Below are 13465 nucleotides of genomic sequence, written 5' to 3'. Positions count from 1 at the left end.
TAATAGCCCTGTTTTTAAGGATCCAGTGCTCTGAATTGATTCTTTTCTTCATTAAATGGCAGCCAAACAGAAATGAGATGTGAAACAAGCCAACAGATGACCAGCTAAACTGGGGCTTCATACTCCTGCCAATTTCACTCCAACCAGTTCCTTAATGAGAAGCCGATTCTTGCTGTTAATTAAAGCAATTACTTAATTCCACGGCTTGTTGTTGCTTCTCATTCTGCCACAGCAGACATTTCCAAAACTGTTGATGTTCTTTTTTTTCTAAGAACACCATCAAGATGTTTTGGTGACCTGAGAGAGCAGCCTTACTGAGACCTCCACCTTTCTTTATGTTCAGATAACGTGGTTAGCTGGTGATGTGGTGGCTTGTTTTGTGTCTCATTATTGTTTGGCTCCTCATTAAGGAAAAAGAAAGAACTAAGGGGCTCTGAGTCACGTCAATTAAAACAAAGGCAAAAGAAGTTAAGTAGCACCCAAAACTGGTCACTAATGAAGAAGATGGTTAGAATGAAAACCTCCAGGACTGGAGCTCGTAACCCCTGGTCTAGTGGATGTGAAGAGGCCGTGCAGTTAGCCGGAGTGGATTTGGCTGGAGAGAATAGCAGTGGGACTGATAATGTACGTGCGCTTAAGCGGATTGTGCACTTATCTGAAGTTATTGCCCGTGACGTTATACAGAGACCGTGCAAGTCACGTTAAGCATGCGCTTAACCGACGTGCACTTAAGTGGAGTCGACTGTATTCCTGTTCCGCCTCTCAAAATAAAGGTTAGACGCGAGTTGCTTTTGGAAATTCTTACACCTTGAGAATTAGTTATTGTTACCACAGAATAAATTGCAAAATACGGAAACATTTCGACCAAGAAACGCACCTGGAATGTTATATTCTTATTTCCATATGTGTCGCAGTAAATTTCCAAACACTGTAAAAGAAAGCCCAGGGTCAGGTGTTGCTGTGCGTACGGCAATTCAGCCATCTTTGAGAGAAGAGAGAAAAGTATTGGGTATTGGGGGTAACGCAATGCAGCGTTTTAATGGCAAAATGCTGCACTTTAATTATAGAAAGGAGCAAATAAATGGCTCTAGTCAAAATTACCGTTATTGTTTGGTCCAAAACAACGGGCCTGACTTTAAAGGGTTAAACGAGTCGGATATTTCAGATGTTCCCGTTCAGCTACTTCAGATCTCCCACCTCCCCTACCGACTACTTTCCATTAAGTTCGTTCCGGAACACGGAGTCACTGATTGCCGGTGGGTTAAATGCCCATCAACCGTAATAGCAGTTTCATGGCCGGCCAGCTGCCACGCGGTTGGTTTTTCATTGTTTTTCCAATAGCAGACATTTCTTTCTGGGCTTTAGATGAACTCGCTGCTAAATGATCTTTCTTGTTTTCGATTCAATAAGGGGGAGACGCTCTGAGTGTTGTTGAACATCTCAGCACAAACCCCGTATCCATCCATACATCCATCCATCCATCATCCACCGCTTATCCGAGGTCGGGTCGTGGGGGCAGCAGCCTAAGCAGAGAAGCCCAGAACTCCCTCTCCCCGGCCACCTCCTCCAGCTCCTCTGGGAGGACCCCGAGGCGTTCCCAGGCCAGCCGGGAGATATAATCCCTGCAGCATGTCTGCCCCGTGGCCTTCTCCAAGTGGGACATGCCTGGAACAACCAAGGGAGGCATCCAGGGGGCATCCTGACCAGATGCCCGAACCACTTCAACTGACTCCTCTTAATGCGGACGAGAAGCGACTCTACTCCGAGTCTCTCCCGGATAACTGAACTCCTCACCCTGTCTGTAAGGGAAGGTCCAGCCACCCTGCGGAGAAAACTCATTTCGGCCACTTGTATCCGCGATCTTGCTCTTTCGGTCACTACCCAAAGCTCATGGCCATAGGTGAGGGTAGGAATGTAGATCGACTGGTAAATCGACAGCCTTGCCTTTTGGCTCAGCTCTCTCTTCACCACGACGGACCGTTGCAGAGCCCGAATTACATTACCGATTCGTCTGTCAACCTCCCGCTCCATTCTTCCCTCACTCATGAACAAGACCCCGAGATACTTGAACTCCTCCACTCGAGGCAGGAATGTGTTCCCAACCCAGAGAGAGCATTTCACCCTTGTCCGGCTGAGAACCATGGCCTCGGATTTAGAGGTGCTGACTGTCATCCCTGCCGCTTCACGCTCGGCTGCGGACCGCTCCAGTGAGAGCTGGAGGTCACTGTCCGATGAAGCCAACAGAACCACGTCATCCGCAAATTCTGAGGTCACCGAACCAGACCTTCTCCGCTCCTTGGGTGCGCCTAGAAATTCTGTCCATAAAACTTATGAACGGAATCGGTGACAAAGGGCAGCCCTGGCGGAGTCCAACCTCAACAGGAAACGAGTCCGACTTATTACCGGCAATGCGGACCAAGCTCCAAACCCTGTACTCATTCTCAATGTACAGTTGGCCCAATGCCAGCGGCACTTTCTTGGTTGAACGCTTCTGCCTACCTTTGTTAATTGAAGTCCTCATGAAATTGTGGGCCCTGAAGATGTGCTAACCCGGCTTATCGATAAGTTCCACTTAGTGGCATCAGCGTTCGAATTAAAACGTCATCAAATGGCGGACGGCGTTGTAAATGGTCTGCTGAGCGTTTTCAGGTTAAGGAAGTTTCGAGGTGACCGTGACACCGGAGGGGTTCATTAGCACATGCAACTGGATTCTGTGACACTAGGGACCAAGTATGTTATGATTTAGAGTTACAAACATGGCAATAGGGGTACATTGTGTTTAGTAAGGGATCTATGGGTACTGTTAATATTAGGGGCGGGAAGAGGGTCTTAACTGTTCGTAATATTTCATTTGACGGTTTATCTTTCTGTGACTGTGAGGTGACATGCAAGTAAGCATCTCGTTGTACTGCTGAACAGGTGACATGAAACCTAAAACTAAAAGGAGCGAATGCGACACGTGAAGGACACTAAAGGAGTCAGAGTCCCTGTCCCTCCGGAGCTGGCATAAGAAAATATAAAGCAAAACTCCAACATAGTATGGCAGATAAGGATCTGGGCACCCATAACCATAACTGCTGGCTGCAGGAAACGTAGGGGTGTGCTGAACTGTCATGGTGGAAACTGAAAAGTGCTGATCACCTCACAAGTAGTTAAAGACTTCAACTTGTGTCAACCTGGCAACGTAGAAGACCGACATACGTATGCTGCTGACATTAGCCTGTTTACCATATAACTCTAAAAGACATCGTGGGACACATAAGCGGCTGGGGGCGGAGTATCAAGCAGAGGGTGGGAGGGGCCACTGGCAAATAGCAGGCACAACTAAGGACTGGGGGAGGAGTGTCAAGCACATGAGGGAAGCACCAGTGACAAATAGCAGGCACAAGGGAGGACAGGGGCGGAGTATCAAGAACAGGTGGGAGGAGCCACTGGCAAATAGCAGGCACAATGAAGGACAGGGGTGAAGTATCAACTACAGGTGGGGTGGAGCCACTGGCAAACAGCAAGTACAAAGGAGGGCTGGTGCAGAGTATCAAGCACAGGTGGGAGGAGTCACTGGCAAATAGCAGGCACAATGGTGGACTGGGGCGGACTATCAAGCACAAGTGGGAGGGGCCATTGGCAATTATGCACAATGGAGGACTGGGGCAGAGTTTCAAGTACAGGTGGGAAGGTCCAGTGGCAAAAAGTAGGCAACAAAGGAGGGTTGGGAAGGCATAACTCCACAAACTAATATGATTGGTCCAGGGAAATATGAGGTAAAATAGCAAGCCAAATTTAGTGGGAGGGGTCAAGAGAAAATAAAGTACAAAAGCAAGGAATGGGGAGGGACACCAAATTCAGATAAGAGAAGCCAGGAGCAAACAACAGGCAAAAGAAAAGGCTCAACAATAAGCTCCTGTGTGCAGAAATCGGCTGTACAAAGATGTCAAGGGTATTGAAAATGGACCTGACATTTCTCTTTTGCAGCTCCTCAGCTTAGTTTTTGTGTGTTACCTTTACTTATTTCATATTTGCTTTTCATGTAACTGACTTGTTGCATTTTTATCTTGCTAATCAGGTCTGGTGTGCAACAGAACATTTGACAGATATGCTTGTTGGCCTGACGGTCTGCCAAATACCATTGTTAATGTCTCCTGTCCTGATTATCTCCCATGGCACGACAAAGGTAGGTAATGAGAAAAGTCACCTTGTATAGGATTATACAGACTGTATATATGAGAGAGAATGACAGTCTCGACAAAAGAAATGTGCTGGGTGCCAACCCAGCCATCGCCATTAACAGCAGTTGGAACAAAAGAAAACAAACGCACAATGGAGTCAAAATATAACAAATAACAGCCTCCAGTTAACGCGTGGCAAAGCCATTTAGAGGGTCTGTCAAGTGACAGAGGAGCTCCGTCTCTCCAGTCGCTCGGTCATGAGTGACGCCTCCTTCCAGGCAGTCGTGCTTTTATGGCCCAGGGATAGGAAAGGGCGGAGTCAGTTGCCCTCACTGGATGGTTACTCGGGACGGTGGAGGAAAAAGAAGACAACACAGTTAGTGGCAGCACCCCCTCTCATTGTGGGGTAGAACTACATACCTAGGAGGGCCACCCTCTGATGTGCATAAGTGACAATTGTCAGAGGTGCCGGGCCGACGACCTGGCCGGGACGCCATAAAGGACCGGAAGAGGGCGTGCGCCCGCCTTGGATCACGTGGGGGCCGCCACCCTGGTTGCTTTGGGGGCCATGGGTTGAGGGCATGGAAGCCCAACCCTGTAGGGGCCCGTGGTCACCGCCAGGGGGTGCCCCAATGCCTTGGGAACCCTGGACCTCAGTACTTCCGCCACACCAGGAAGTGCTGCGGGGAAGAGTAGCAGGGACACCCGGAATGCTGCCGGGAGTACAACCAGCACTGGCGTGTCGACGGGTGATTGCCGGGGAGCACCTGGAGCATATCCGGGTGAGGATAAAAGGGGCCACCTCCCTTCATTCCAGGCAGGAGTCGGGTGGAAGAAGGACAAAGCAAGAGGAGCGAGAGTGGAGGCGGCCGAAGAAGAGAGGCAAGAGTGAGAGAGGCCTGGACTTTGGGGTTTGTGTGTACTGAATTTTGTAAATAGTTGTGTGATAAATAAACGTGTGGTGGTGGATTACAACATGTCTGCCTGTCTGTGCCCGGGTCACGTTCACACAATATATGCATATTAATATAAATTATGTAATTACATAATACTTATGAATATATGTTCATAGAGTGTAAGTAATTCAAGAGACTTTATAACCAATACCTTCCGGACCCCACCTTACTAATCCACCCCCAACCCCCTTACAACCCCGACCCTTCACCAGCTGTATATTGCCTTTGATTCCTGAATGTCTAATCATTTTCCTCTGATGATGACACCTGGTAGGTTGTCGAAAGCTTAGCTTTGTCGTTCTCTAGCTACAAATATACAAACCGTATCACAGACCTTTGCTTCCATATATATATATATATATATATATATATATATATATATATATATATATATATATATATATATATATATATATATATATACACACATGTATATATACATACATTTATATATATAAATATAAACATATTGATAAACTAATATTTGATACAATATCATATAATATCTTGTAACAGATAGCCCGGCCACAGACAGACAGGACACCAATGTCCAAAACACACGGGTTTATTTACAATAATATTTACAATTTGGTTCCACCCACGCACACACTATTCCTCCGTCCTTTAATTCTCTCTTCGGCCGCCTCACAAGCTCCTTCTTCCTCCTCCTGACTCCGGCTCCCCGAAGGGAGTGAGGCGGTCCCTTTTATCACGCCCTAGATGTGCTCCAGGTGCTTGGTGATGGTCTTCTGGCAGCATTTCCTGTTGTGGCGGACGTGCTGTCCTCCAGGGCTCAGGAACTATCCTGGGCACTTCTATGCTGCAGGGGAGATGCCAGGCCTGGATGTGTCGGCCGTCCATCACAATATATATATATATATGAATGTGTGTGTTTGTGTGTGTATAATTCGGGTTAAAATGTTTTCTTTGAATATTCTTTCTCCACAGTCAAAGATGGACTTGTGTTCCTGAAATGCGAGGCCAACGGGACGTGGCTTAAAGGCGACAAAGGGCTGCTACTGAAGAACGCCAGCCAGTGTGAGGTTTACGACCAAGAGCAGGTAACGGGACATGGCTGATTGTTAAGTCATCAGAAAATGTTCTCCGGGTTATCACTTCTTAGGATGTCCAGAAGGGCCTTTGAGTCAGAGCAGTGGCTCTCAAGCTCCTTTGAGAATTTTGGGACTTTTTTTGTAACCAGTGGCCATTTTGGTGGGGCCTGTTGAGATCGTAGACCACTTCCATGGTCATTTCTTTTGATCTGCATCATGGGTACTATAGCAGTAGACAGAAGATTGAGAATCTTCTGTTGTACATGAAGTGACTGTTCTGAATTCTGGCCTTGTATTATTCAGCTGCTTCAGCTGGTGGGCGCTATTTCCCTCAGTCCTTCCCAAACCCATGAAAATGAAGAGCAAATTTCCAGATCACTAAACTGTTTCTGGTGACACACCGGCTGCTGTCTCACACCTCCAGATTCCTGGCTTTGGTTGCCAGTCCAGCCACCTTGTGTGTGCAGTTTGCACGTTCTCTCCATGCCTCTTGGGTATTAAGGTTCCTTCTCACATCTCAGACTCTTCCACATTCAGTCGATTGACCATTCCCCTGGCCTGGTGTGAGGTGGTGTGTCCCATGGTGGATGAGCATCAGAACCAGGAATGGCTCCACACTCGAAACTCAGAAGCTACTCAACTAACAATGGGACCCGTAGGCTATCCGTGTTTGTAGATGTGCAGATGGAAGTCTATACAGGGACTTTTAGTGATTTTTGGTCCTTATACGTATTCTGTCAATAGGTCACCTCGGAAATGTCCAGAAGAGACGTAGTGACCCCATGTAAGACAGAGTAGAAAGTTTAGCTCTTCTCTTATGGAAATGACAAATCCTTGTGTGTGCTTCTTGTGTCTCTGCAGGAGAAGATTGGGAGGACACTGACCACGCTGAACATTGTGTATACTGTCGGCTACTCTCTGTCATTGGCAGTGCTTAGTTTGGCTCTGGCGATTCTCATTGGCTTCAGGTAAAACTCAGTGGCACACACACACACACAGACACAAATAGAGATTTAAGCAGGATGGACATTTTGAATCCAACCCGAACACAGCCCAAGAACATTCCGGCCTGACCCAAAGCACAAACTCAAGTCCAAGGACCGAATAAAACCTGATTTTCCGAATAGCATCCCTTTGGTTAATAAAATCAAAATGAATTCAAATCAAATGAGTACCAGATGATGTGTCTCAGCCAGAGTTCCTCAGATTTCAGATTCATGTTTTCTGTTTCTTTTGCTCATTCTGTATGTTGATTATGTGCAGAGCTGGTTTTGTGGGTTGGTCCTCCAAGAGGCGGGGCCACCTGCCAATCACCACCAGTAACTCCCCTCAATCTGCCCTATCAATCCAGAGGGGTCTCCCACGGTTCCTGGTGGTTCATTAAGAATGCTCTAGGGAGTTGGTGAGTTTCCTAATTGTTGAATGGTGCGTTGTCATTTTTATTTGGATATTTCGAACCCGTGCCCTGTTGTGTTTTGACTCCATCTTGGATTCTGCGTTGCGACTTTGTTCATTGGATTGCCTTGTGTTGCTGGAAACTCTTTATGCCTTTTGTGCTCTTCGGAGCTTTAGGGTATTCTGTTAAATGCTGGATTTTCCCTTATATCTAGCCAGGGTTTGGCAGGAAATTCACAATGTGGGCATTTTAGGTTTTTGAGACTTAATGCATTTTGGGACTCTGAGCCATAACACTGGGCACACACACTTAAGTCAACACTTCCCAGCAACAAACAGAGTAAATTTAACTTTCTCATGGCGTGCGCTGCTGACTCCAGAACCAATGTTCATATTTAGCCCGGGGCTTGGTTCCTGCTTTACTTTGATGTATCCAGGATAAGTGCTGGTCCCCTCACAAATCTAAACTCGGTTAAGCCGGTTTGAGAATATTGCATTGTAAATGGTCTGCTGAGAGGTTTCAGGTAAGGAAGTTTTGAGGTGATCGTGACGCAGAAGAGAGATGACGTGACGTTCATTAGCACGCGCAACGAAGAATTTCACTGGACTCTGTGACACTAGGGGCCCACCGTGTTATTGTCTGCAGTTGAAACACATGGCAAAGGGGGTACATTGCGTATACTTTAGCAATGGATTTATGGATACTGTTAATATTAAGGGCTGGCAGAGGGTCTTAACTGTCTGTAATATTTCATTTGACGGTTTACCTTTCTGTGACTGTGAGGTGACATGCAAGTAAGCATCTTGTTGTACTGCTGAACAGGTGACATGAAACCTGAAACTAAAAGGAGCGAATGCGACACGTGAAGGACGCTAAAGGAAACCATAGGCTGAGTCAGAGTCCCTGTGCCTCCGGAGCTGGCATAGAACATTAGAACACTCTAGACGAGAGCAGGCCATTCAGCCCAACAAAGCTCACCAGTCCTGTCCACTTATTTCTTCCAAAAAAACATCAAGTCGAGTTCTGAAAGTCCCTAAAGTCTTACTGTCTACCACACTACTTGGTCGCTTATTCCAAGTGTCTATCATTCTTTGTGTAAAGAAAAACTTCCTAATGTTTGTGCGAAATTTACCCTTCACAAGTTTCCAACCTGTGTTCACAAGTATCCCTGTGTTCTTGATGAACTCATTTTAAAGTCACCATCTGATCCACTGGACTAATTCAATTCATCATTTTAAACACTTCACTCGTGTCTCCTCTTAATCTTCTTTTGTTTAAACTGTAAAGGCTCAGCTCTTTTCATCTTCCCTCATAACTCATCCCCTGTAGCCCTGAATCAGCCTTAGTCGCTCTTCTCTGGTCCTTTTCCAGTGCTGTTATGTCCTTTTTATATCCTGGAGACCAAAACTGCATACAGGACTCCAGATGAAGCCTCACCAGTGTGTTATAAAGGTTGAGCAGAACCTCCTGTGACTTGTCCTCCACACGTCAAGGCGCTTTATAACCTGACATTCTGTTAACCTTCTTAATGGCTTCTGAACACTGTCTGGAAGTCGATAGCTTAGAGTCCACTATGACTCCTAAATCCTTCTCATAAGGTGGACTCTCGATTTTTCGACCGCCCATTGTGTATTCAAACCTCACAGTTTTACTTCCTATGTGTAATTCTTTACATTTACTGACATTAAATTTCATCTGCCACAAATCTGCCTAATTCTGTATGCTGTCCAAGTCCTTCTGTGATGATATAATGGATTCCAAATTATCAGCTAATCCACCTATCTTGGTATCATCTGCAAACTTAACCAGCTTGTTATTTGTATTCCTATCTAAATTATTTATCCATCCATCCATCCATTTTCCAACCTGCTGAATCCGAACACAGGATCACGGGGGTCTGCTGGAGCCAATCCCAGCCAACACAGGGCACAAGGCAGGAACCAATCCCGGGCAGGGTGCCAACCCACCGCAGGACACACACAAACACACCCACACACCAAGCACACACTAGGGCCAATTTAGAATCGCCAATCCACCTAACCGGCATGTCTTTGGACTGTGGGAGGAAACCCACACAGACACGGGGAGAACATGCAAACTCCATGCAGGGAGGACCCAGGAAGCGAACCCGAGTCTCCTTACTGCGAGGCAGCAGCGCTACCACTGCGCCACTGTGCCGCCGTAAATCATTTATTGATATTAAAAATAGCAGCAGCCTCAGCACTGCCCTCTGCTGGTCACCACTCTTAACATCTGCCAATTCTGATGAGGTTCCTCACACCATCACCCTCTGCTTCCTGTGTCTGAGCCAATTCTGCACCCATCTAAAAACATCACCCTGAACTCCCACTTCTTTTAGTTTGATGCCCACCCTCTCATGTGGCACCTTATCAAATGTTTTCTGAAAGTCCAGATACATAATCTCATCTGCTCCATGTTGATCAGATCCTTTTGTTGCTTCCTCATAGAATTCCAATATGTTAGTAAAACATGACCTCCCTCTTCTGACCCCACTCTGACTGTTCCTAATAACTCCTGACCTTGCCATGGGTTACTCCATCTTATCTTTACTAATAAAAGGCAAAGCCCTCACTGACTCACTGACTGATTGACTGACTGTCTCACTCACTCACTGACTCGTCACTAATTCTCCAACTTCCCGTGTAGGTAGAAGGCTGACAGTTGGCAGGCTCATTCCTTACAGCTTACTTACAAAAGTTGGGCAGGTTTCATTTCGAAATTCTACGCGTAATGGTCATAACTGGAAGGTATTTTTCTACATATACTGTAATGGAGTTCAGCCAGTTCCGTGGGGGGGCGGAGTTTCACGTGACATCATCACGCCTCCCACGTAATCACGTGAACTGACTGTCAACGCACTACGTAGAAAACCAGGAAGAGCTCCAAAACGCGCTGAAGAAAACATGCATTATAAAAACATGCATTATATAATTGTGAAGGCAGCGCAACAATAAGAAGCGAGCGAGTGACATATACTACCATATTAATGAGTGCTGCTACTTCGGAAAGAAAGGTGTAAACCTAAACTTTAAATTAAGTTAATAGACAGGGTGCCGCTGGTGTTTCTCATGCCCACGGGTAATGCGGGATACAAGTTTAATGAGAGGACGCAGGATATAAATGAGAGTTTTGATCACTTTGTAACTAAGTTAAAATTTCAGGTGAAGGGGTGTGCTTATGCAAATTCCGAGAGACTGTGTTTGTGGGGGATTGACAGTTAACGCGGTTGGGGGAGTCACGTCATCATCACCCCTCCCATTTACCTCATTTCGCTCTGAGCTGAGCTCCGCGGCTAACGGCGTCTTCCGAAGCAACTTCGTCACAGTCCCACCAAATACTCACAGAAAAATCCACAAGTTAATACACACGGTGTCTCTAGAGTTTCTCCACACTCAATGTATTCCTCGCGCCCCCTTTATACCCTCTAATCTCCCATTTCAATTCAGATACCTCCAATTTCCTGTAAGGCTCTGCTGCGCGATGACAAGTAATAAGTCTCAAGGACAGACCCTACAAAACGATGCCATTGATTTCAGGCAAGATTGCTTTTTCTCCTGGACAACTATACTTGCATTCTCAAAAGTGAGCTCGCAGCTTCGTCATATTACAACCAGAGTGCAGCCAGAAACTTTTAAGTACCGGGTCTTAGATAACATTAAATTAAGCCGTAGACATGGCAACATCACACAAGATAGCAGCTCACGAGAACTTACTGAACGCAGTACGAGTGATCACTTCCATGCATCAAACCTGTTCAAAAAATGCATTACACAATTGACAAGGTGATGGCTTTCTATGGCGTTCGTTTATAAAGCAGCGGAGAGGCTGTGTGAAGGCAGCTACACAGAAAAAGCAGAGCGCCACACTCTGAATGTATTGCTGGCATCACCGTTATACCCTCTGATCTCCCATTTGAATTGAAATGCCTCAAATTTCCAGTAAGGCTCTGCTTCGCGATGACAATTAAGAAGTCTCAGGGACACACCCTACAAAAGGTTGCCATTGATTTGAGGCAACATTGCTTTCCTCCTGGACAAAACTATACGTTGCATTCTCAAAAGTTATATATATATATATTTCGGAATTCTATGCGTAATAGTCATAACTGAATCCTACTTACGTACATATATACGGCCATAGCCTGCAGCTCGGTCGCAGTGTGAGGCGGAGTTGCGTCCCCCATATCCACGCCTCCCACGTAATTGAGTGCCTGCCCATATAAGGCCGTCCGTCAGCATCAATCCAATAGAGTATTCGCAGGCAAATCAAAAAGTTAATACCGGGAATGCCTGTTAAACATCTTAGATTCACGAGTAACGATTTGGGTGATGAGATTTCTATCGAGGTGATCAGTGTAATATTTATATGTCATTGAAATGTATTATTATCAGGCATGGTTTAGGCACCTATGTCATCAGGAAGGCACCAGAAAAAGGGACCTCAAGGATACTATTATGGAAGGTAATTTAGAGCACGGATGCCGTGAATGTAAGAAGCTGTAATAAATAAAATTCCCCTGCATACTTTACGCCATCATTTCATTTTTCACAATTTGTGAAAACAAGACATGGTGTCAGAATGGAGGACAGTCATGGATTTTGTTGGAGTTCCCTCGCCACAAATTGACTGGGATTCTCTTAACCTGCCGGGAGAATGGAAAAAGTTCCGACAGCACGTGGAGCGGATGTTTTCTGGCCCACTAAAAGGCAAGGACGAGAGTGAGAAATGCAGCTACCTGCTCCTGTGGACTGGGGAAAAAGGAAGAGACATTTTAACACATGGACTCTCACCCAGGAGGAAGCCAAGGTACTGAAAACTTATTATGACCGTTTTGAGGCGTTTGTCATGCCTAAGACGAATACGATATTCGCGAGATACAAGTTTAATGAGAAGACGCAGGGTATAAACGAGACTTTTGATCACTTTGTAACAGAGTTAAAATTGCTGGTGAAGGACTGTGCTTCTGCAAACGAAGATGAGATGGTCAGGGATAGACTAGTGTTTGGCACAAACTCAGCGAAAGTGCGAGAGAAACTTTTAAGTGCCGGGTCTGAGCTAACATTAAATAAAGCCGTGGACATCGCAAGATCGCATGAGATAGCACAAGCACAGCTAAGAACCTTCGATGCATGTACTGCGAGCGGCTCACGTGAACTGACTGTGAACGCAGTACGCAGACAACAAGCAAGAGCTCCAAAGAGCGCTGAACAAAAAACGCATTACACAATTGAGAAGGCAGCAAAAGAATATGAAGCGAGTGACGCATGCAAGCATATTCATAAGTGCAGCTACTGCGGAAACAAAGCACACGGTGGTGTCCAGCTAAAGGAAGACAGTGGAAAAAATGTGGTAAATTAAACCAATTAAACCACTTCGCTAAAGTTTGCAGAACTGGGAAAGGTAAAGCCGTGCATGCGGTGTGTGATGTCTCAGATAAAGAGGAAGACGAGCTGTTTATTGATGCAGTAAGAGAGGAACAACCCTCTGAATCTGAACAAGCCTTTGTACACACATCAATAGGAAAGCACGGTGTAAAGCTTAGGTTTAAATTACGTTCATAGACACGCTGCCGCTAAATATTCACAGGCAAATCCACAACTTAATACCGGGAATGCCTGCTAAACATCTTAGATTCACGAGTAGTGATTTGGGTAGTGAACACTTCGATGAATGAAACCTGTTATCTTTACAACGATTGACAAACACGGAATGTAACTTGAACACAACACGTCCTCCAAATACGAACCTGATTGAAAGAAATAATGAGAATCAAATCCTTGATGACAGCAACACTCATAACACTCACAAAACAATTACATTGACAATCGTGTTACGTTATTTTAAAAATGTTTTCTTTTTCTTTTTCATAACTTC

At 45.6% G+C, this 13465-nt stretch overlaps 1 protein-coding gene across 1 annotated transcript in view; it reads left to right on the top strand.

Annotated features, from left to right (window-relative positions):
- The window catches only part of LOC120517762 (glucagon receptor-like), a 199094-nt gene that overhangs the window by 164677 nt on the left and 20952 nt on the right, over positions 1-13465 (top strand). Inside the window, exons 4-6 of the mRNA XM_039740234.1 lie at positions 4064-4171; positions 6071-6183; positions 7036-7142. Of these exons, the coding sequence (XP_039596168.1) occupies positions 4064-4171; positions 6071-6183; positions 7036-7142 (328 nt within the window). The remainder of the gene's footprint in view (positions 1-4063; positions 4172-6070; positions 6184-7035; positions 7143-13465) is intronic.

This window comes from Polypterus senegalus, chromosome 17, assembly GCF_016835505.1.
Source record: "Polypterus senegalus isolate Bchr_013 chromosome 17, ASM1683550v1, whole genome shotgun sequence".
Classification (NCBI taxonomy): domain Eukaryota; kingdom Metazoa; phylum Chordata; class Cladistia; order Polypteriformes; family Polypteridae; genus Polypterus; species Polypterus senegalus.
Note: the sequence above shows the minus strand (reverse complement) of the source record. Positions and strands in the feature narration are given on the sequence as shown.